The 25164-nt window shown below is 40.5% G+C and overlaps 1 protein-coding gene across 1 annotated transcript in view; it reads left to right on the top strand.

Annotated features, from left to right (window-relative positions):
* LOC135212073 (alkyldihydroxyacetonephosphate synthase, peroxisomal-like) overlaps window positions 1-25164 on the top strand; it is a 132084-nt gene that overhangs the window by 20193 nt on the left and 86727 nt on the right. Inside the window, exons 4-8 of the mRNA XM_064245421.1 lie at window positions 7138-7274; window positions 7572-7721; window positions 8156-8307; window positions 18610-18746; window positions 19714-19892. Coding sequence (XP_064101491.1) covers window positions 7138-7274; window positions 7572-7721; window positions 8156-8307; window positions 18610-18746; window positions 19714-19892 — 755 coding nt within the window. The remainder of the gene's footprint in view (window positions 1-7137; window positions 7275-7571; window positions 7722-8155; window positions 8308-18609; window positions 18747-19713; window positions 19893-25164) is intronic.

Raw genomic sequence — 25164 nt, 5'->3', positions numbered from 1 at the left:
TTTCCAAGATCCCTACCAAGAAGGATGGATCTTCTCAGACAACCACACTTCAAGAGGTATCATCAAAACCTCCCCGCTCTCGCTCTGACTGCCTTTCGACTATCGAAAGACTCGTCAGAGCGAGAGGGTTTTCTCGCGAAGTTGCAAGCGCGATCGCGAGAGCACGCAGAACCTCCACTACGAAAGTATATCAATCGAAGTGGGAGGTTTTTAGAAGGTGGTGTAGAACTAAGAAGTTGTCCTCCTCCACTACCTCTATAGCGGAAATTGCTGATTTCCTTCTATTCCTGAGAGAGCAATCTCATCTAGCTGTATCCACAATAAAGGGATACAGAAGTATGCTCTCGGCTGTCTTCAGGAATAGAGGATTAGATCTGGCCGATAATAAAAATCTCAACACGATCTCATAAGGTCCTTTGAGACTTCAAAGTCGAAGGAACCGGTTCCCTCCGAACTGGAACCTAGACGTGGTTCTCAAGTTTCTTTCATCTGAAAGATTCGAACCTCCTCATCTGGCTTCGTTTCGAGGACATCACCAGAAAATGCCTATTCCTATTATCTTTAGCTACGCAAAGAGAGTTAGTGAATTACATGCTCTGCAAGATAAAGTAGGTTTCAAGGGAGACTCAGCTATTTGCTCGTTTAAGACCCTGTTTTTAGCTAAGAATAAGAATCCCTCGAATCCCTGGCCTAAGTCATTCGAAGTCAAAGGCATATCGAGTCTCGTAGGAAGAGAAGCAGAAAGATCTCTATGCCCTGTAAGAGCTCTAAAGTTCTACATTCAGAGAAAGCATCAGATGGGAGGCTCTAGACAAGGTCTTTGGTGCGCGGTAAAAGACCCCACAAGACTGATGTCCAAGAATGCGCTGGCATTCTTTGTGAGGAACGTCATTACAGACGCACATAAGGTCTGTTCTGACGAACAGTTACGACTGTTGAAAGTTAAAGCTCATGAAGTGAGAGCAGTAGCGACGTCTCTCTCGTTTCATTAGAATATGTCGCTTAAAAACAATCATAGAATAACGACATTTTGGAGATGCAACTCAGTATTTGCATCTCATTACTTGAAAGACGTTCGTGTGACATATGAGAAGTGTTTTTCTCTAGGTCCTTTCGTATCGGCCGTATACGATTCTGGGGTACGGGTAGGCCGAACCAACCAATCCTTGAAAAGTATATACTTTTCTTCTTTTTTAGATATGGTCTGGAGTCTCTTCGAACAATGGAGGACTTGGTTTAGCACGGGCGGCCGTCTATGTTGTTCAGTAAGAGTGGGGGAAATTTTTTTTTCCTTTTTGTTTTTTTTCCATATCTAATTAGATGAGTATAATTTTTTTTTTAGAAATTATGTATGTGTGCATAGTGGTTTTTGAGTTACGGTTGTTGTGAAGAGTTCGGGGATAACTCGGAACAATCCTTAGTTCTAACATATGGTTAGGATCAGGTGGTCGGGATTGGTTTTGTGTGCTCCTTCATAAGGTGTATTGTCATATAAGTGGATCAGCACCCATTGACAAAGTCCTTTCAGGCTCTGCCGAGTAAGCGGATAAGACCCCGCCATCGGCAGACCCACAAGAACTCTTGGCCATAGATCATATATCTCGCTAAAGTTTTCTTGAGGTGATGCAGACTACTGGGCAAACACCCTGTACCAGCGAAAGTCTACCACCTATCAGGTAGGAACCAAGGTTTTATTTATACCTACAACATATGTTGTTTACCTGTCTATTCCCTGTCTATTCCATATAGTAGCTGTCTCTTACCCTCCACCGAAGGGTGCCAATCAGCTATGTATATATCTGACAGGTAAGTTGATTGTATGAAAATGATATTGTTATGTTACAATAAAGTTTCATACATACTTACCTGGCAGATATATACAATTAAAGGCCCACCCAGCCTCCCCGCAGGAGACAGGTGGAAGAGAGAAAATATGATAGAAAACGGGGATGGTTCCTAGTCCTGCCGCCCAGGGCAGGCCGGTAGATCACCTGACCTACCTGTAGCGAGTGGCGCGAAATTTGAATTTCTGTCGGGGATTGACGGAGTCTTAGCTATGTATATATCTGCCAGGTAAGTATGTATGAAACTTTATTGCAACATAAACAATATCATTGTTTACCTGTCTATTCAGTAATAGCTGTTTTTGACCCTCCACCAATGGTGTGAATCAGCTATGTATATATCTGACAGGTAAGTTGAATGATAAAAATGATATTGTTATGATACAATAAAGTTTTATACATACTTACCTGGCAGATATATACAATTAAATGGCCCACCCAGCCTCCCCTCAGGAGACAGCTGGAAGAAAAAATATGAATTAGAAAACGGGTATGGTTCCTATTCCCGCCACCCAGCGGCGGGGGGGGTAGATCACCTGACCTACCTGCCGTGTGTGCCGCGAAATTCGAATTTCTGTCGGGGACGACGGAGTAATAGCTATGTATATATCTGCCAGGTAAGTATGTATAAAACTTTATTGTATCATAACAATATCATTTTTATACATTCATTTTTCATGTAGTTTATAGTGACATCTGGTTTTATAATTGAGCCCCCTTTCTGAAGGTTGCATTTCCCTGTTATTGCTAATTGTTCAGTATGTATTATTTTCTGTAGTGAGAATTCTTTTCTGTCTTTCCTTTTGATAGTAAGATGTTGCCTTTTCTCTCTAATTTCAGTCAATCCTTTCCTCATGTCGGGGGAAAGATGGGCATTTCCTGTTTGTTTTCACAATTATTAACAACCAGTGCTCTGTTGTCCTTATGTAATTATTTTCTTATTATTACTTTATTATTCAGAAGATTAAACCTATCCATATGGAACAAGCCCACAGGGGCCATTGACTTGAAATTCAAGCTTCCAAAGAATATGATGTTCATTAGGAAGAAGTAAGAAGGGGTTAAGGAAAAGAAGAGACTCTACTTATTAAAATAAAATAATGAACAAATCATCAAATAGATAAAAATGTATTGAAATGCAAAGAGTATAGTTTACATTAGGAATTGCTTACAGCAAAGCTGGAACATGGCCATTAACATTCTTGAACAATGTGGTTAGGTAATAACTGCCATCTGGTAGGCTGGGAGACCCACCTGTCCAGATGTAAACATTCCAGTTTGCTTTCAGCCATCATGCAATGCAAACGTTTTTGTGAGCTCTTGCCTGACTGTCGTTCAACTGAGTGCTCTCTGAGTGTTCAGGCGCAAGAGAAAGATCACTTCTGATGATTGTTCTTACGAGATTCAGGAGTCCCTCTGAACTCCTGAATTTATTAGAATGTCCAAGCATCACTGAGTGCTTGGAATCATGTTTACTCGGAAGGCGAGAAGACCTCTCACAATGATTGTTCTTACGAGATTCAGGAGTCTCGCTGAGCGCTTGAATTCCTTGGAATTTCTGCCGCTCACTGAGCACTTTGATTCCTTGGATTTGTGAACGCTCAGAAGTTGATAGAGTACCGCTCTTGATGATACTTTTTACGAGATTCAGGGTTCTCGCCTAGCACTCAAATTCCTTTGAACTTCGAGAGCTCACCAAGCGCTCACGCTTTTTAGAATCGTGAGCGCTTGGCTGGTGTATTATCAACTGCCCAGGATTTTTTGAAATCTTGAGCGTTTCTCACCCAGTACAGGGGAGTTCACTCTCCAGTCTGGTTTAAGCACAAAATGAGAGAATTACCAAGAAACTTTGGTGTTTCAACACTGCCTGCCAGCACTTTTTTTTTATTTTTCTAAGTGCTTGGTCAGGTTCCATCCTTTTGGAGTGAACCTTAGAGTCTAAACACATAGGCTATCGGACACAGAATCCCTATTTGAACTTTCTTCTTCAGTGGTTTTGGCCTCAATGGAGACTAGTGCATATGGGAGGAAAGCGATAGTTCTTAGCAGACTAATACCGCCCATAGTTGCATTGACGTGATCTGCTCAGCTCACTTGATTTGGCTGGACCAGCTTGGATCAGCCAAGTTGAGTGCTTGGCTCTGTCCGAGTGAACTCTCTGCTTCCCTCAGGTTGGTGCTTTGCCATGGCTGAAGCACCCTCCTTCCCCGAGGTGCAGTCATCACAAGTTGATGATCCCCCATGATCTACACCTCCTGCTGCTTCTTCTAGCAGGAAAGGTAGGAATGCCCTTTCTCCTTACCTGTTCTTTTGACCTTCTAGGTTGTTCTGAGAGGTACAAGGCAGAGAGAATTCCGATGAGTTTGTCTTTTTTTTTTTTTTTTTTTTTTTTTTTTTTTTTTTTTTTTTTCTATAGGGTTGGTATCTCCAGATCAATCCTTGGATCATCTTGTTATACACTAGAGTAATTGAGGAGAGTTTCATTGGGTCTTGTTGGATCTCCCTTCAAGGAGCGAAAATCAGGAGTTATGTGCCTCAGGAAAACTCAAAGTGTTTTTTCTTGGCATATGGATACCTCGATTTCATTCACCCGAGATCTTTGCGCCGATTCGTTAGCACATTCATCTCGGGAATATGACCATGGCTTCACCTGCATATAACCCTCACTGCTTGCATGGGTTTTCACACGGGCACCGCATTCTTTGCTTCTGAGGGCACTCTCGAACTAGATGAATACCTTTTAGTCGGCAAGTACTTCATTCAGTTTAAAGACACCCACTCAAGCTCTCTTCCCTTCTGCTGCCGCAAGAGAAACAATTCTTCTTTGCCTTGGAGGGGTCCTGTACCAACTGCAGATGGTTCTGTCTCCGCTTCATCCGGACTTTGGTCTCTCGCTGTTTTCCTTGCCACGAACAATGTTCCCCTCACAACAAGAAACATCGAACCTGGCAGACATGAAAATGGTGTCTCTCCAAGCAGTCTCCTGACAGGATCTGTGATCATTCACCTTCTGTAAGGCTCAACTTCCTTGAATGTGATCATTTCTGAAGGAATTCTGTCTTACAGACACTGAACCAGTCGGTGGCTCTTGTACCCAACACCAGATGGCAACCTGTAGGCTATTCTGGTGCTAAGAAGAACTTTGTCCTAATTCGGAGCTCCAGATTTTAAGTCCCAAGTCGTCTCGACCAAGAGGAGCAGTCCTTACTTGGTTCTGCCTCTCTCTCCACAGAGAATTGACAGATACTGCAGTAATCAAGGGTTTTGACAGGGCAGTTGCCTTGTTCTTCAGGTATTGGTAAAGACCTTTGGGTCTTCATAACAATTTGACTCGACCTTATAGTCAGGCCAGCCCTTCTTTGGTCCCCTAAGAAGTTTCAGGCTTCAAAGGACGATCGCGGAAACACTCAGCCTTCTGTTTCTCTTCTGGGAAAACTGCAGAAGGAAAGAGAGAACGCTTATAATGTGTGTTCATCTTTTGCTGGTACCTAGATGAAGGGTTGTTTGTCGAGTCTCTGGAGTTAACAATGACATATAACTGAGGCCTGGTAAGCAGATATCATTCAGGAAGTATGTACTTCCTTCAGGGCCTCGGTCATCTTCCATCAAACTTCCACCTCTAATGTGTTCCCAAACAGGAACAGCCAATTTGGGTTAGAGTTAGTTTCCTTCGGTGTCCTGTTGTTGCCATGGAAGCCTCCCTTCGGGATAGCTTGACCTTTACTCTTTTCATTAGAGAATGAAGGAGGTCTGCTAACAGCCTTTAATCTCCTCCTCTCTCGAATGATGAGGAAGGAATTAGGTTAGTTCTCAACCAACAGGAGCCTTTTGAATATACTTGTATATTCTCCTCGCAACATGCTTTGGTTATCAGATTTACTGACCGAGTAATAGGCACATAGCTGTAGGACAGTTATCTTTAAGTGTGTGACAGAAATGATAAGTACCTTCTCATTAACATCCTGTAACTCAAGGGAACCTTTTGGGGGCCCCAAAGAGTTTCAGAATTTGATTTTGAGACACCCACTGGTGTTGTTGAGCAAAAACACCACAGTGTTGGTATTTATCACCAAACTAGAGGATTTCATTTCCCTTGTGTTTTGGTTAACATGCAGGTATATACCTGAGTGTAACTACTGCACTTGATAGCTCTATCAGCTAAGCACATTTCCAAATGAGATGTATTGGCAGGCAACTCAGCCTCTGACTTCGAAAAGTGGCAGAGCGCTGCTTGCTTCACAGAGAGATTGTTCATCATAGTACTATTTCTCCACAGCCAAGGTTTAACTACTATTAAGGAACTGCAACTACTAATCAGGAACTGCTCTTTATTGCCATTGCAGAGACCCAAGGTCTCTTGAGTGGCATTTGACTCTTTGCTTAAGGTTCTTGTCTTGTGCTCCACGCATGTTCTTTGCCAGAATCTCAGACAGAGATACATCTTGGAAGACTCATCATCATTCTGTTTGCCACCTGGTACAACAGAAGTCTTTAGGTCTTCTGCTCCATCACACATGGCCATAGGCCATTGAGATGACTCAGAATAACTTTTTCGGAGAAACTCAATAGTTTTGTCGTCTTTGTGTATTTTTTCTATTCATAAGATGTTCAGCAAACATTGTTCATCCCAAATTGAAAATATACCATGAAAGTACCATAATTAGTTATTGCATTAGCAAAAAAAAGTATTAAAAAAAACATGGAGGGTGCACTAGATGGAATGGTCTAGGCATTCTAAAAATATTAACTTGGACCTTTTACTTAACAGCTACATTATTATGATGGTGTTCAGCTAGATGCACCTTTTCAGATGTGCATTTTATGGATTGATATGTAAAATATTAATCCATAATTGCTAAGGGAAGTTTATTTTAGTTTGAGCTAGGAATTATATGGGATTACTATTGGCTCTTGGATATCTTGAACATTCTTGTATAGCCTGTACTGCAGAGTCTATATTACTGAACAGAAGACCAGAAACCTGAAACACTTGTAAGGTGAGAAGCTACTGAATGTAAAAAAAATTCTAGGGTTCTCACATGAGCAATAAACAATGTCACAGACACGTGAAAAATGAAATGGTTTTCTGTGGAGGACTCATGAAACTGTACAGCCATCTTCAGGGTTACTGGCTGACTACCATCTTTCTGTATTTCTCATTAACGTTGACTGAATTATCTGGGGTTTCATTGACCATAAAGTTGTGCTTACAAGTACAGTACAGTAGTAGATTTATTGTGAAATAAATAATTATATTTAAAGTTGGTAATGATGTATATTTCATCTCTCATAGGTACAAAATTGGCAGCATGGTCCTTCCTCATTTCTCGTCTTGGGTACGAGATACACTAGGAGTTAATTTTGATGACTGCACCCCACCACAACCACTCCCCCAGCCACAAGATTATCCACAGCCCATTATACAAGATGGTAATTTTGTTGTATACAAATTTCAAAGTCATAGTAAAAATGTTGGTTAAATAGTACGGTAGTAGTTAAAGTTTCATAATCAAAGATTTTTAAATTATTATGTGAAATGTAATTGATTTCCTGTTATATGACTGTCTTTTTTTAAAGGTAATGTATGCTCTCATATTGCAATTTAATGTTTTTGTAATTGAAATATTTATTGAAAGTTGAAAGTGCTGTCCATAATTATATTATGGAAAATACCATGTTTATATTACCCAAAACAGATTTTTTCTCATTGTGAAATTTTTTCAACAGAGTTCTTGGAAGGAGTAAAAACTTTAGGCATTACCCATTCCTTGGAAGGTGAAGATCGTCTGTTCAGAGCTCATGGCCATACACTAGCAGAGATATTTGTACTACGTGAAGGAATGTTCCCAAGAATTCCTGACTTAGTTATTTGGCCAAGTGAGTTTTGGGATACTATTTCATTGTTAATCACTAGTGGATTTGTTGCTCTTCCGTAATATATATATATTTTTTTTATTAATGGCCAATTTTATTTACACAGTAGCCATTCAGCTTATCAGAAGAGTTTTCAGTATATAGTCTGGGCTCTAACATTTTCAAAATATCCAACAGCTAACAGTAATTCCACACATTTTCTAAATTTCATTAAAGAGATTTTTCCAAAAATGTAACTTAAAAAAATCATCGTAATAGTGTAGCTCATAAGTACTGAGATGATGAGTTGTAGCTGTACTTGATATCATAGTAAATATAAAAAAGGGATGCATCAATATGATGTCAAACATTTTAGAAATGTTTAGTATGGTATTTTTGGTACAGTTCTGCAAAATCCTAAAATCATATATGATTCTCTTGTTTTCTTTTACCTTCAGCTAGCCATGGAGAGGTGGAAAAGATAGTGGAATTGGCATGCCGATTGCAGGTTGTTTTGATACCTTTCGGAGGTGGTACAAGTGTCTCAGGTGCTCTAATTTGTCCTGAAGAAGAAAGCAGGATGATAGTGTCCCTTGATACATCACAGATGGTAGGCAGTTTTTTTTTATAGTATTTTGTGTGGTTTTTACATAATTTGGTGGTTCTATTAGTAATGGGTAATTTGTATTTAAGTTTCTATTTTTAATATTGGTAGAGCACAAATAATTTGTGAATTCTTTTGGGAAATTTGTAGAGTGCATAGTTATACTATTTAAAACCCCAGTATTGCCTTTAATTAGATACGTACTTCATGAATATGGTCTCCCAATAATATCTCACAAAATTCTGATTCAACCAAAGGATACAGGGACTGGCTATGCTTTGCCATTTTCCAAAATTAAAAGAAAAATTGACAAGTGTTGTATTTGTTCAGCAGGATAAAGATTTCACAGCATTGCTCAATATAAATGTGGGCCAAACTTGGAGTCATTTCTCACACACTTACTGAATTTTTTAGCGGATTTTCATGGCTAGTTTCAAGTATTCGGTTAGTTCAAATTTTCACATTTTCATTTAAAATTAAGTTTTGGCTCAGCTTCTTAAGTTAAATTGCCTTTAACTAAAAAAAAAAACTAGAAATATTAAGGTGAAACCTACTGTTGATATCTGTTTTTAATGGATCTTAATGGGGATGTTTTGATAACCCAGCCGGTGTCTATTCAAAGAGAAATATTTCTAATTACTATAACTTAATAATTAGCTAGTCAGTGTTGTGATAGGTAGCAGTATGAAGTGTGGCTGCTGCTGAAGATTTTAGGCATTTTTCATAGGTAATAAATATGCATTCTTTCAAAGTGGCTGACTGCTTGTTTAAACATCTTGCTCATTGGCAAAGCAAGACCCTTGGGGTAGGATTTCAGAGAACGCCATGGAAGGTATTGTCGCCTTGAAGACATGGATAGGTCAAGTGAGAAATTGACAATTAAGATTTTATGCCTATGAAGAGATGTCACTTACAGAGATAAGTTTCCAGAAATGGCAAAATGATGTTTGGGATTTAAGAGTCAAGAGGTTAGATGGTGCCTTGAACATTTTATGAATGTGTGAAAGTCAATAAACATGCAAAATAGATAGATGCTATATATGCAGTAGACAATGGAGACTGAGTGAAATGGTAAATTTTAGGAATAATCTAAAAAGAGGATAAAAACAGGCTAAAGGATTGGTGAAGGGCTACATATTCCCAGGGAGCTGTTTGCAGGATGTTTCTGGGTTCAGCTGGTGCATCTTCTGTTATTGTGGCTGCTGGACCTCTTACCGATGGTTTCTGTCATAGCCATGAACCCTCCTTCTGCTGGTATAGCTGCAGTTCCTGCTGAGAGTTCCTAGAAATTCTCTTAGGAACTTTGAGGAACTGTAGAGAGACTACTAGAGCAGAAAGAATCACAAGCATATTTCTGTCTCCTTTTCAGTCCTCAAGTTTTACTTCTTCCTTTTCTCTTTTTTTATGTTCATCAACCTCTTCCCAGTCTGTTTACCTTTGGAGAAACATGAAGGTAGCTGGGAAAGCCAATTACATGGTTTTATCCTCACACTACTTGGGTTTCACCTTTCCTGGGAATACGGCTGAAGATCGGGACTGTTTAGGACTATTCTACCTGTTGTAAACTTCAAGAGAAGTTCTCTTTAGCTCTCTCCTCCCCAATGCTTTTGTAGAGGCACAATTGAGTAACTTTACACCTGCCTGGCACCCTTGGCTATCCAAGTTCCTTGGAACTTGATATGCAAGAGCTTGACCATCCACTTATGCCCAGCCTGTACGAACCTATCACTGACCCAGCTGGGGATCATCATGCTTGACTTCAGTCTCCTACACTAGGTACTTTTCTGGCTCCTATCAGAACCTATCACCCTATGTGCTCTACTGGTACCAGTGTTCTGGTTCAGTCTGTCTATTTTGACAGTGGTAATGACAGGTTGTTGCTCACTGGTTCCTCATAATGATTCAAAGTTACTTAGTTTCCCTTTTGGACTATCAGGAATTTTGGGGGGAATGTTGGATGCAGTGGTATTGGAGTGGCTTCTCTGCCAGTTGTCTGTATTTCATTTGCCCAAGATGACAACCTCTGGTGCTAGAGGTGGTGGGCTTCTGATTGATGAGCTATATAAACCTGGTCTTTTCATACAATCAACTTACCTGTCAGATATATACATAGCTAAGACTCCGTCGTCCCCGACAGAAATTCAAATTTCGCGCCACTCGCTTCAGGTAGGTCAGGTGATCTAACAGCCTGCCCTGGGCGGCAGGACTAGGAACCATTCCCGTTTTCTATCATATTTTCTCTGTCGCCGGTGGTATCAACATTGTTGTTATTACCTCCTGACTTAGCTTCTTATTTCATCCTTTGATCATCGTTTCTCGGCTTTTTGGTGACGTATCTGGATCGTGTTTTTGGCATTCGCTACTGTGGACTGATTTGGGACTTGCTTTTTGGAATTTTCTCAGTATGTCTGATTCAAATGTGAGTGTGAGAATGTGTGTGAATGTAGGCTGCAGGGTGAGGATACCGAAGGCTTCGGTTGATCCTCACACTGTATGTCGTAAATGTAGGGGGTTTCAGTGTTCTTCTACTAATACCTGTCATGAATGTGAGGGATTAAATGCAGAAGAATGGAAGACTTTAACTTCTTATTTGAAGAAGTTAGAGAGGGATAGGGTTAGACGTTTGAAAGGTGTGAGTACAAGGCCTATTGAGCCTTTTATTGATCCTATTTCTAATCCTGATGAGTTGGATTCTCCCTATATGTCAAATTCACAAGCTTTACTTTCTGAATCGGCCTCAGAAATCGCCGATCTGAAGGCTACGATTCATCAGATGAAGTCCAAAATGGCGGACTTACAAGGTAAGGCTAGTGAAAGTGAACTGTACAGTGAAGTGAGTTCTCCCAGTGTTGTGGAGGGGGCGTTTGATCGTCCCTGCGACGCTCCCAGGCCTAGACCTCTTCCAAGCTCCCATGCCCAGAGGAGAAGGAAAGTCGAAAGCCTTAAGGAGGTCGTGGGGAATCCCCAACGGTCAGACGTCCCTTCAGCAGGCTCTGTTTCGATGCAGGCTGCTCAGGGACGCTTTAGAAAAAGCGTCCTGCGAGAGTGTTTCTCATCCTCTCCCTCTCCCTCACCTAAACGAGGGTGGAAGGATTCGGATCTCTCTAGGCCTCTGAAACGGCATTTGAGAGAACCTGAATTGGATTCGAGCCCGGAGCGCTTCTCAGATGAAGCTCCCTCGTCTATTAAAAAGGCGAAGGTGGCGTCAGCGTCACCCTACGTGGACGTAGCAGAACGCTTTCCTGCTACTTCTCCCCCGATTGAAGATGACGTGGGAGAAACTTCCAGAAAGATTCTCATGGCGGTGCAGGAACAGCTAGCCTCTTTGGTGGGAGTGTTAGCGAGGGATCCTCCTCGTAAGAAGGACGTTTCGCTTCCAATCAAGAAGACTCGTCATCTCTCTGCAAATCGAGAGGCGTCATGCAGACGTGAAGCTTCCAAACATACCGCAGAGGCTTCAGTTTCGAGATCGAGATCGAGGGAAGGGGGAACCTTAACGGCAGAAACATAACGCCAGATAGACGTGAGGCGTATTATAGGCGTGAAGCGTCATCAAAGCGTCTTATAAGCGCGAGGCTCCAACCTAGGTATTGGCGCCAGTTAGGACGCCAGTTGAGGGCGAAGCGTCTTCCAGGCGTGAGGCGTCATCCAGACGTCAGCAGCCAGACAAGCGGGAGGCGTCAGCCAGGACGCTTGGCGGACGAGAAGCGTCATCCAAGCGGGAGGCGTCATCCTTTTATGGAGAGAAGCCTAGGCTGTTGGCTCCTTCCAAGAAGGAAGCTTCTATTAAAGCTTTGAAGAGGAAGGAATATCATTCCCTTAGTCCCTCTCCTATCAGGAGTTTGTCTCCCCCAGAGGAAAGACGTCCTGATTTGTTAGCGGAGACTCATCTAGACCCCGAGTTAGAAGTAAACTCGGAAGACGAGTATCAGGGAAGAGAAGGACTATCGAACTATAAAGTTTTGACAGCCTTACTTCTAGAAGAGTATGGAGACGACTTGACCCCTGCCGCTCCTCTTCGCGCTCTCTTTTCTCGAGCGCAAAGACGAAGAAGTCTTCGTCTTTTCTTAGAATGAAGCCCGCCATTTCGATGAAGAGGGCTCTTCAGTCCTTAAACTCATGGATGAAGTCGAAGAAGGAGTAGGTCAGAACGGTCTTACTGCATGCCCCAGCGAGACTAGCTGGTAAACGAGGCATTTGGTATCAGACGGGAGAGAATATGGGCATTTCTCTTCCGTCTTCGACAGAAGCGGACTTTTCGACCTTAGTCGACGCTTCACGAAGACAAAGTTTGAACTCTGCCCTTATAACTTGGGGCATTTCAGAACTGGATCATCTCCTCAAGGGACTCTTCCATGTATTAGAAGTTTTTCAACTTCTTAGATTGGTCCCTTAGGGTGATGTCCAAGAAAGCCCATGATTCTGAAGGACTCGAACCAGAAGTCCTTCTGTGTATTTTGTCTTGTATAGACAAAGCGGTACAGGATGGCTCGATTGAGATCTCCTCTTTATTTGGAGCAGGTCTTCTTAAGAAGAGGACAGTCTATAGTGCCTTTTTGACAAAAGCGGTCTCCCACTCTCAGAGGGCAGCGCTACTGTACTCTCCATTGTCAGACTTTTTGTTCCCTTCTCAGTTAGTGAAGGACATTTCTTGTTCATTAACTGAGAAGGCGACTCAAGACCTTCTTACTCAGTCAGCAAGGAAAAAGAAACCTGCTCCTGCGACGGAAAAGAAAGGACCGAGTACATCAGTTCAGCCCTTTCGAGGTGGCCCGACCTCCAGAGCTCCCGCAAGAAGGAAGGCTCCTGAGAAGAGAGGTAGGTCTGCCTTTCGTCCCTTTAAAAAGGGAAAGTGATGCTTCTCTCCTCCAAGCACCAGTAGGTGCCAGGCTCCTGGGATTTGTGGAGGCCTGGGCACGTATAAACACAGACGCTTCATCAATGTCTGTAATAAGGAAGGGATATCAAATCCCTTTCCTGGACACTCCTCCCCTAACGTCAACACCGCGGAACTAACAGCCAAGTACAAGGATCCTGTGCTGAGAGATACTCCTTCGATCGATAGTGATCATATGTGGACAAGAGAGCGATAGAACTAGTACTGGATCAAAACTCCCCGGGGTTTTACAATCGCCTTTTTCTGGTTGCGAAAGCCTCGGGAGGCTGGAGACCAGTACTAGACATCAGCTCTCTGAACAAATTTGTTCAGAAGGAGAAGTTCTCGATGGAGACTTCTGCCTCAGTTCTTGCGTCAATGCGACAAGGAGATTGGATGGTGTCTCTGGATCTCCAGGACGCCTATTTTCACGTCCCGATCCACCCTTCATGGAAGAAGTACCTCCGTTTCATGACAGGGGGAAGGATCTTTCAGTTCAGAGCCTTGTGTTTCGGCCTTTCCACAGCTCCTCAGGTCTTCACAAGCCTGATGAAGAATGTGGCGAGGTTTCTTCTCCTCAAAGGTGTAAATATCTCTCTGTATCTGGACAACTGGCTCATCAGGGCCAGATCAGAGAGACAGTGCTTGGAGGACCTTACGTTGACATTAAACCTGATCAGATCGTTGGGATTACTCGTAAACCTTGAGAAGTCACACCTGACCCCCAGACAGAACTTAGTCTATCTGGGGATTCAGATGGATTCTCGGGGTTTTCGAGTATTTCCTTCGCAAGAGAGAATCGCAAAAGGTTTGCAGAAAGTCTCTCTCTTCTTAGGGAAGGAACAGACGTCGGCGAGGGAATGGCTGAGCCTTCTAGGGACCCTTTCCTCGCTCGAACAGTTCTTCCCACTAGGAAGACTTCATTTACGTCCGCTTCAATTCTTCCTCAAGAGGTCTTGGAGTTGGAAGACCGGACATCTTTCAGACGCCTTTCCCATTCCAGTGGAGATAAGACCGCACTTGGAATGGTGGTGGCCCCCTCTGAAGGAGAACAAAGGAATCTCTCTAAAAATCCAGAACCCAGACCTAGTGTTGTACTCTGACGCGTCGGAGAAAGGTTGGGGAGCAACATTAGGCTCGAAGGAAGTGTCAGGCACCTGGGAAGCAGCACAGGTGTCTTGGCACATAAACTGCAAAGAGCTCTTCGCCGTACACCTGGCTCTGAAGAGTCTAGAACCTCTTGTTTCGAACAAAATAGTTCAAGTAAACGTGGACAACACCACAGCACTTGCCTACATTCGGAAACAAGGAGGGACTCACTCCTTGTTCCTTTACGAACTTACAAAAGATCTTTTACTTTGGACGTCTCAGAGGAACATCTCCCTACTTACAAGGTTCGTTCAGGGAGAAAGGAATGTGAGGGCGGACAGGCTCAGCAGGAGGAACCAGGTCCTTCACACAGAGTGGACCCTACACGAAGATGTGTGTCAAGATCTCTGGTCTCTGTGGGGGACTCCTCATGTGGATCTCTTCGCCACGTTCATCTCCAAAAGGAAGGCTTGGGCAGTCTTTTGCTCGGTCTGGAAGACCCCAGAGCTCTGATGGTAGACGCCTTCCTACTAGACTGGTCTCACGTAGACGTCTACGCTTTTCCTCCGTTCAAAATCCTGGGACTAGTGCTGAAAAAGTTTGTGGCTTCAAAGGGGACGAGGATGACATTGATAGCCCCCTTTTGGCCGGCTCAAGACTGGTTCACGGAGGTGGTGGAGTGGATCGTAGATTTTCCCAGATCCCTTCCAAGAAGGATTGGTTCACGGAGGTGGTGGAGTGGATCGTAGATTTTCCCAGATCCCTTCCAAGAAGGATGGATCTTCTCAAACAGCCACACTTCCAGAGGTATCATCAAAACCTCCCCGCTCTCGCCCTGACTGCCTTTTCGACTATCGAAAGACTCGTCAGAGCGAGAGGGTTTTCTTGTAAAGCTGCAAGCGCGATCGCGAGAGACCGCAGAACCTCCACTAGACAAGTATATCAGTCCAAGTGGGAGGTTTTTAGAAGGTGGTGCAGAACTAAGAAGTGTCCCCCTCCACTACCTCTGTAGCGGAAATTGCGGATTTCCTTCTATTCCTGAGAGAAGAATCTCATCTAGCTGTATCCACAATAAAGGGATACAGAAGTATGCTTTTGGCAGTCTTCAGGAATAGAGGATTAGATCTGGCAGATAACAAGGATCTCCACGATCTCATAAGGTCCTTTGAGACTTCAAAGTCTAAGGAACCGGTCCGTCCTAACTGGAACCTAGACGTGGTACTCAAGTTCCTGTCATCCGAAAGGTTCGAACCTCCTCATCTGGCGTCGTTTAGAGACATCACCAGGAAATGCCTATTCCTATTATCTTTAGCTACGGCAAAGAGAATTAGTGAATTACATGCTCTGCAGGATAAAGTAGGATTCAAGGGAGACTCAGCTATTTGCTCGTTTAAAACCCAGTTTTTAGCTAAAAACGAGAATCCCACGAATCCCTGGCCTAAGTCATTCGAAGTTAAAGGCTTATCGAGTCTCGTAGGCAGAGAAGCAGAGAGGTCTCTGTCCTGTAAGAGCTCTGAAATTCTACCTTCAGAGAAAGCACCAGATGGGAGGCTCTAGGCAAGGTCTTTGGTGCGCGGTAAAAGACCCCACCAAGACTGAATGTCCAAGAATGCTCTTGCATTCTTTGTGAGAAACGTCATTACAGACGCGCATAAGATCTGTCCTGACGAAGAGTTCCGACTGTTAAGAGTGAAAGCTCATGAAGTGAGAGCAGTAGCGACGTCTCTCTCGTTTCAAAAGAATATGTCACTTAAAAACATCATAGATACGACATTTGGAGATGCAACTCAGTATTTGCATCTCATTACTTGAAAGACGTTCGTGACCTATGAGAAATGTTTTTCTCTGGGTCCTTTTGTATCGGCGGATACGATCCTGGGTATGGGAGCCAACACCAATCCTTAAGTATATACTTACCTTCTTTTTAGATATGTTCTAGAGTCTCTTCTAACAAAAAGGACTTGGTGCTGCACGGGCGGCCGTCTCTGTTGTTCAGTAAGAAACTGTTGTGATATCTAATTAGATGAGTATAAAAAATTTTTTTTGAAAATTATGTATGTGTGCGTATTGTGCTTTTGAGTTATGGTTGTTGTGAAGAGTTCGGGGGATAACTCGGAACAAATCTTTATTTTTAACATGTGGTTAGGATCAGGTGGTCGGGATTGGTTGTATGCTCCTTCATAAGGTGTATTGTCATATAAGTGGATCAGCACCCATTGACAAAGTCCTTTCAGGCTCTGCCGAGTAAGCGGATAAGACCCATCGGCAGACCCACAAGAACTCTTGGCCATAGATCATATATCTCGCTAAAGTTTCTTGAGGTGATGCAGACTACTGGGCAAACACCCACGAAGTCTACCACCTGTCAGGTAGGAACCAAGGTTTTATTTATACCTACAACATATGTTGTTTACCTGTCTATTCCATAAGTAGTTGTCTCTTACCCTCCACCAAAGGGTGCCAATCAGCTATGTATATATCTGACAGGTAAGTTGATTGTATGAAAATGATATTGTTATGTTACAATAAAGTTTCATACATACTTACCTGGCAGATATATACAATTAATGGCCCACCCAGCCTCCCCGCAGGAGACAGGTGGAAGAGAGAAAATATGATAGAAAACGGGAATGGTTCCTAGTCCTGCCGCCAGGGCAGGCGGTAGATCACCTGACCTACCTGTAGCGAGTGGCGCGAAATTTGAATTTCTGTCGGGGACGACGGAGTCTTAGCTATGTATATATCTTAGCTATGTATATATCTGCCAGGTAAGTATGTATGAAACTTTATTGTAACATAACAATATCATTTTTATAATCACACATCAGTGACTGAACCAGCTTGACCCAAGAGTGTTCTCATGTAAAATACTTCATTATAAAAGTTAAAAAATAAGACAAAGCATGACAAAATATTTGCATAATTAGTTATTATCAAAACATCATCCTTGTTGGTGAATCTGTCTCTTTGGGGTTGGAGCATTAGCTGTTGCTCGTGTGCCAATTGTTGCCGATACATCTACCTCTTTTAGACTGGAACAGCAAATATCACTTCCATTGCATGCTGTTTTTGTGAGCATCTGCTAAATCAGTGCCAGTGCTGTTAGCACATATCTGCCTCCTCTGATGCCAAAACAGTAGTTGCTGGTTATTCAGTAGCAAATGCATCTAGTAAAAAACCTATTTCCAAAATACGTCCTTAAAAGAGGATGAGTATGATCATTCTCAGAATCACTTAACACAGTTCCTTCAGTTACAAGAGATGAAATATAAAGGATTCCTAAAAAGGTAATTAATGTATTGAAGCTGTTATGGACTAGGAGCTAAATGGGAGAGATTTGAAATTATTTGCATTAGACCACAAAAAACTATTCCCTACCATACAATACTAAGCCTGTGTTACTATTGTGCTCCATGATATCCCTTACACTGTAGTATTTACAATGCAAAGTCACCTGCAAACATTTAAGTGCAAAGTGTTTTAAAAATGAATTTCACAGTTTTTGTTTATTTGCCACCTGGTGTTCTCTTTCCCAATGATGAATTTAGATTGTAAAGAATGTTACCATCTGTGAGGAGGGACAGTAAATAAGCAACACGGAAATCACATTTCTTCCGTTCTGGAAAATCTGAGTGTTGGCATTTTGAATGTAGGCGAACAAATGTTTACATATTCAGACTAGCGTGTTATTAGCTATAGATATATGAATTTGCAGTGATGATGCAGTCATTTATGTTAGAATCTGATGTCTGACATTTAACAATAGTTATCAGTTTTCATTTGTAATTGATATTTATTACCAAAACCTAACTGTTCAGGAACTACCTAAGTGGAAATAAAGAAAAAAAGGCAAAATGGCTTAAGTGTATTAAAAAAGGCCTCATTAATGCTGTTGCCAAAGGTTTCCCAACTATGATTTATCAAGAAGGGATGTTGAGCCTGGAAACTAATAGGCACTGTTTAGGTTTTTAGGAGCTTAACTTGCTTCTCCCTTGTGATTGAATTTTATTCTATCATTTTAAACTAGGCTGTTATGCTGTTCTGTCACTTTTGTACTTCTTGGGAAGTAGTAATGACCAGGTCGATTCATTCTATTTATGGCAGAGAAGCCCACACTTTCTGATGACCCCATACTTACAACTGACTGTTGTTTTTAAACCATGGTGTTATCTGATTTGAAAAATTATTCTCTCCATGCATTTTTAGATGTTGTCTTTTCTGTAGGTCTTTTCTTCATGTACATTATTAGCTTGTAGGTCTACTGTTTATATAGTAATTATGTGATATATTATTATTTTTTTAGAATTGATCAGTCAACTTCACAGTATTCCGTTCCATTTTAGCGTCGTATATTGTGGGTTGATGAAAAGAACCTGACTGCTAGAATAGAATCGGGCATTATTGGTCAAGATTTGGAACGTCAACTAAAAGCCAGAGGTTATGTTACTGGACATGAACCAGACTCCTATGAATTTTCTAGGTAATTATTATGGTGCACTTGCACCATGTTTAAGGAAATTGCAGTTTGCCAGATGCATTTACAGTAGTTGTATCATGATTTTTAAACTTTTTGTTTTAATCACATGTAATTTACAGTATTCATGTGTACTTTTTCTCTAGAATTTTACAGTTCCATTAAATAATTTTAAGTTTTGCAACTTCATAAAGTAAACTTTAAAGATATAGATATCATGAAAATGTAGATACTACATTGTTCTACTTTTATACAGAAACAGCAGAGTTAAGAATAATAAGTTGAAATCAGAAGATTTAGAGTAAGAAGCTAAAATTGTAACCAACAAACATTGTAGTATTAGTTTGGTATCATATTCTCAGGTAAAATGTCAAGTATTACAGTGAAAAACCAATGAATATATGGTAAACACACAGAGGTAACCAGTAAAATTAGATCTGGCTGTAATTGAGTTGCTTTTCCATATAGTACATATATATTTTCTAACTACATAATTTATATCCCCTAAAATATGCATCCTGACAATTTTTTTTCATGAAATTCTGCAATGTTAAAGGTATTTTGTTTAAAAAAATTTTTGTGAACAGTAGTGTTTTGTAATAGTTAACCAATCTTAAAAGTATTGTCAACCCCCGTATTCGCAGGAGATGCACGAATATCTAGAATCCACAGAAACTTAGAAACAGTATAAAAATGCCTATTTTGTCAGCTCAGACTCAAGAAAAACTCACTAAACATGCTTATACTTGTTTTTTTTATAGTTTTATCAAAAAGTGCATTTAATCACAAAATTGATATGAAAATACAATAATTTGTGGATATTTCTCATAGAAAAATATCACAAATAAGTGAATTTCCTGCGAATAATGGGAAGATATGGTCCATAGAGAATCCGCAAATAGTACATGAGTCCGCGAATGTCAACAAGAACACGAATATGTGGTTTCACTGTATATTGTTTTATTTTTTTTAGTCTTGGTGGATGGGTAGCTACTAGAGCCTCAGGAATGAAAAAAAATATTTATGGAAATATTGAAGACCTTGTTGTACAAGTGAAAGCAGTAACTCCAAGAGGAACTGTGGAGCGATACACTGCTGGTCCTAGGGTATCAGCTGGTCCTGACGTGCAGCATTTCATTATGGGCTCTGAAGGTAAAGGTGCCATGATCTGTTTTATACCTTTGCTTACAGTATGGTTTTTTATATATCTCAGTATATGCATTTTGTATTCATGGTTTTTTTTTGCTGTTAGATAGGCAAGTTTATCTCATGTCAGTGATTTTCAACCAGTATAAGCTTAATGAAGAAAATATTGTACTTTTTGTTTACCTACTCATGTTCCATTATCTTTCTGAGCTTTGGTTTTTTATAACAACATCTTTCTTTTATATATATATTAGGCAATATTTCATAAGTAGAAATTGGTATGACGTAATTAAACATTTAAATTGTGAAGCAAAGTAAATATTTGCTAAAATTTTAGAATGATCTGTGGGTTATAGGCATTTTGTTCATACGCAGAGCAAACCTTCGGTCTTAACAATAGGATAATCTTATAGCGCCAGCTGGAAACTGGTTAAAAACAATCAAAGTTTGTAAGGCAAGGATTGTTCCTACATGGCATACAAACCCTCGGTCTTTTACATTAGGAATTACTTTCAGCACAGGTTGGAATACGGCTGTTAAATTCTTGATCAATGCTGTGCTCTGTTTTCAAACACAACAGAGGTTTGGATATTTGCTTCAACCAGGATATTAGTGATCCCATGGGCCAGCCCTAGAAGAGTTTATTTACCTAAGTGGTCTAATAAAATTAATCGTTAAAGAAATTAATAAAAAAAATTTAGCTCAATTTTATTTTCAAAAAATGTATACCTTATGACTGATAGTCATTTTAAAAAAATGTATACCTTATGACTGATAGTCTGCCCTCCACCAAAAAATATTAGGTTTTTCAAATTTTTTTATGTGGGATTATAAACTTCTCCGGTGAAAACTTTTTTCCTGAATTTATCCTGCTGAAATAGGGGTGTAGTTTACATGCCCAAGCCGCTTTTATGCCATCAGATATATTTCAAGGCCAGTTATATGTTGAGTTTTGCCTGGAATCTCTGCTGTTATTTTGGCTTCATTATTCTCTACTTGTTTATGATTTTCTGGATGAGGTGAACTCTCTAATCTCTAGATTAGATAATCCCTCTCTCTCAGTTTTTTGGCAAAGCTGCGTTTGCCACCTCTTGAAGTGTCATTAAAAATATTACACCTCCAGGAGGCACAAGAAAGAAGTACCAATAATAACCTTTTTCTAGCTTTGTGAGGTGATCAAGCAGGTGTATGAATTGTTATGCTAGGGATATAGTTTGTAACTCAGACAAGACCCCACAGAATTAAGGCATTGGTCAGTCATTGTCTGGAGGTTATCTAGAATAAAGATTAACTTTTGATGATTTAGTTAATAGGTCTTTCCCACATAGAATACTAGTGTACTTGGAGAAGATGTAACTTTTCTCTCAAGAATATTAGTGCTTTAATTGTTGTTTGGAAAACCAAAAACACTCATAAAATGTAGTTTATGATTATGAAACATGAAAATTATTGTGAAAATTTGGCCTTTAGTTTTATTGTCTTTATGAAAATAGAACTACCATATCATTTCCTTTTGTGAAGTGAATTTGTAAAATTGCCTTATTTTTTACCATAATGGTATGATTTTCATACCTCCTTCCAATTATGAGTCGATCCTATTGTCAGGACCAAAGGTTTGCTCCACATGTGAACAAATGACAAATGTTTAATTAATTTGTATTTTTATAAAAGTAATTACTTAGCTAAGAGTTTCTACTTTCAAGGTAAAAGAGCTCAGTTTGTTTTCTGCAAGCAAGGTGTTAAGAACAAGCAACTTGTTTTATAATTTGTTGGATCATCTCCTTTGGTGAAGTATTCATGGTCTAGTTAGCCTTCAGCTTTGCTTAGCTAGTTAGGTTTCAAGTTAAACCAACTTTTTTCAAGTATTTGATTTTTTGCCTTATTTTGACTCCCGTGCTTCCAAACCGGACCGCTTCACCAGCCTCAAGGCAAAATTTGTCTGAAAATTTGACATTGTTGCTTCCACTGTTGCCCAAATTGGGGCATCCGTGTGTTTTCTCATTGACAAGTTTAGCAAAAGTGCCAGTGCTAAAGTGAGTTAAGTAATTGTGGAGCAGGTGGCTATCCATCCCACTGACTCTCCTAGGCAAAGGTCACTGCCATACTCGCCCAGCCCCAGGAGGAGGCATACTGGAGGCCCATGGGAGGCCGGTGGGGTCTGCCCCACAAGTAGTCGCCCCCCTCAGTCACACCTGTAACATCCCAGGTGTTGGCAAAGGCAGCTGTTGGATAGGTGCCGTGGAAGTGTCTAGTCTTTCTTACAGTTCAGGAGACTCTAGTCCTACAAAGGCACTCAGATGGAGTATTATATATGAAAATGTGCACAATTTCATGTAGAATACAAAAAAATACTCGTGATTGTAGCTTTTATCAGTTTTGAAATATTTTCATATAAATAACGATAAGTGCCAAAATTTCAACCTTCGGTCAACTTTGACTCTACCGAAATGGTCCAAAACGCAAATTTGTAAAGCTAAAAAAACTCCCTTATATTCTAGTAATATTCAATCATTTACCTTCATTTTGCAACAAATTGAAAGTCTCTAGCACAATATTTTGATTTATGGTGAATTTATAAAAAAAAAAAACATTTTCCTTACGTCCGCGCAGTAACTCTTCTGAAAAAAATCAGAAATTTTTTCGTGCGATTGTCGTAATGTTTGCACCATTTTAAATTAGCCGTTACATAAAGTTATATATATGAAAATGTGTGCAATTTCATGTAGAATACAACTTAAAATGATTTAAGGTTGTAGCTTTTCTCATTTTTGAAATATTTGCATATAAATCACGATAAATAGAAAAAAAATCACGTTCGGTCAACTTTGACTCTACTGAAATAATCGAAAAACGCAATTGTAAGCTAAAAGTATTACAGTCTAGTAATATTCAGTCATTTATCTTCATTTTGAAAGAAATTCGAAGTCTCTAGCACAATATTTAGATGTATGGTGAATTTTAAAAAAACACTTTCCTTCCCTCCACGCGCAGATTCTCCGCCACAAATCTCCGAAATGTGTACGTCGCATTCTCGTAATATTTGCTCCATTTCATATTAGGCGTTTCATAGAGTTTTATATATGAAAATGTGTGCAATTTCATGTAGAATACAATAAAGAATAATTGAAGGTTGTAGCTTTTCTCATTTTCAAAATATTTGCATATAAAAAAAATATATAAAAAATTCTACATTCGGTCAACTTTAACTCGTCTGAAATGGTCGAAAACTGCAATTGTAAGCTAAAACTCTTACAGTATAGTAATATTCAATCATTTATCTTCATTTTGAAAAATTGGAAGTCTCTAGAATAATATTTGAGATTTTGGTGAATTTTTGAAAAAAAATGTTTACATCCGCGCATTATGAATTCATGCATCATTTTGTGATAATATTTTCTCTGTGTTGCTGTGTCGTTTTACAATGTGTTATATACCCAAAATGATCGCAATTTAGTGTACAATACAACGAAATAAAAAAATTAACTCGTTAGCTTTAACAGTTTTGCTCACAGTGCAATTTGAATACAATTATATGAAATTTCGTTTTTGCGCTATCATTATTTATATATGATAATGATATTTGTTTTCATTTCTGATGGTTGCATACTAAACTTCAGGCAATGACAAAAAAAGGAGCCAAAATTGAACTCTTAAATCTTGAAAACTAAGCGTGCTGTGATTTTTTTAAAAAAATATTTTTTCCGCTTTGGTGCTCACTCCGAGACCCCCTCGGCACACGGGAGAAAATTTTTATTATACCCCTTCGGCGTAAGAGGGTTAATAAAAAATTTTTTATTTTATGAATGTAAACATTCTAGAGAGTGTTCCTACATAGTTATAATGGTGAAAAACAAATCTATTAATCCTTGTACAAGTGAAGTACATACATATTTTTGTACATGCAACTTCCCCGGCAGATATATACTTAGCTTATGTCTCTGACGTCCGACAGAAATTCGAATTTCGTGGCACACGCTGCAGGTAGGTCAGGTGATCTACCCCCCCTGCCGCTGGTGGCAGGAATAGGAAACCATTCCCCGTTCTAGAACCAGATTTTCTCTGTCGCGGTAGTGTCAACATGTGTTGTTGCTACCTCCTGACTTGATTTTCGTTTTTCATCGCCATCGATCTTCTGGGGCTGTCTTTTTTGCAGGGGAAGTACTGGGTCTTTGGTTCGGCATACGCTTTTATTAACTTTTTAATGAATTTGGCTTCGAAAATTTCGAAGAATATATGACGTGTAACTACCGAAATTTTCGGTAGACACTCACATAGTTTGCAAGAAAGGGAAATATTAATATTTATTCATTAATACGTGTAATAAGTGTTAGAATTGATTGAGGAAATAAACTGACTTCCTACTTTAGGGAGTCAGTAAAGCATGTAACTAGATACGTTTCTTTTAAAAGTTTTTTGGATACTCGTACTAACGAGCAATTAGAGTATTAACAGTACTAGTAGTGTTGCATCCTCATCACCTTCTTACTTCGCAGAAACTTCAAATTCATAATTGCAATTTGAAGACAAGGATTGTGGCTCAAAATGCGAGCTATTAAAAGGTAAGAAGTGATTACTAGTGTTCCCCATTGCAGTGGAGGGTGCGTCTGATCGGCTCTGTCTCGTTCTCAAGGCCTAGAACCTCTTTCAAGCTCCCACGCCCAGGGGAGAAGGAATGTCGAAAGCCGTAAGGAGGCTTCAGAGAATCCCCACCGATTAGGCGTCCCCTCGCAGGTTCTGTAGAGCGTCCCAGACTGCCAAGGATAGCCATTGAAGAGCATCCTTAAAAAAGTGCGTCTCTTCATCTTACATCCGAAAAGACGAAGAATGTATATGTTTGGAGTTTGGATGATCTAGCGCGTTCTCTGAAAACTAAGAGAACACTGAGCAAGAGCCAGCCAGGAAGCCGCGTTCCAGCAAGCTAGCGTGAGCCACGTTCCAACAGCCAGCAGTGAGCCGCGTTCCAGCAAACAGACTAGCGCGAGCCGCGTTCCTACAACCAAATGCGAGCCGCGTTCCAGCAACTGAGCGCGAGCCGCGTTCTAGAAAATTTTTCTTGGCGCAAGGCGCCTTCAAAGAAAGGGGAAGAATTACGAAGCGCTAGCCTGGCGCAAATTGCGCCAGAAAAACAGACGGCTAGAGCAAGGAGCCTTATAGTAGAGTGGCAATCAGAACGATCCTTCCATTGAACGTTTTCCGGGCAAGAGGGTCTTTCTAAAAGGGGTCTAGTAGGCGCTCGGAACTTATCAGGGCCGCACGGGACCTTCCACGCAAGCGGAAC

This window comes from Macrobrachium nipponense, chromosome 40 (genome assembly GCF_015104395.2).
Source record: "Macrobrachium nipponense isolate FS-2020 chromosome 40, ASM1510439v2, whole genome shotgun sequence".
Classification (NCBI taxonomy): domain Eukaryota; kingdom Metazoa; phylum Arthropoda; class Malacostraca; order Decapoda; family Palaemonidae; genus Macrobrachium; species Macrobrachium nipponense.
The sequence above is the reverse complement of the archived record's forward strand: the minus strand, read 5'-3'. Positions and strand labels throughout refer to the sequence as shown.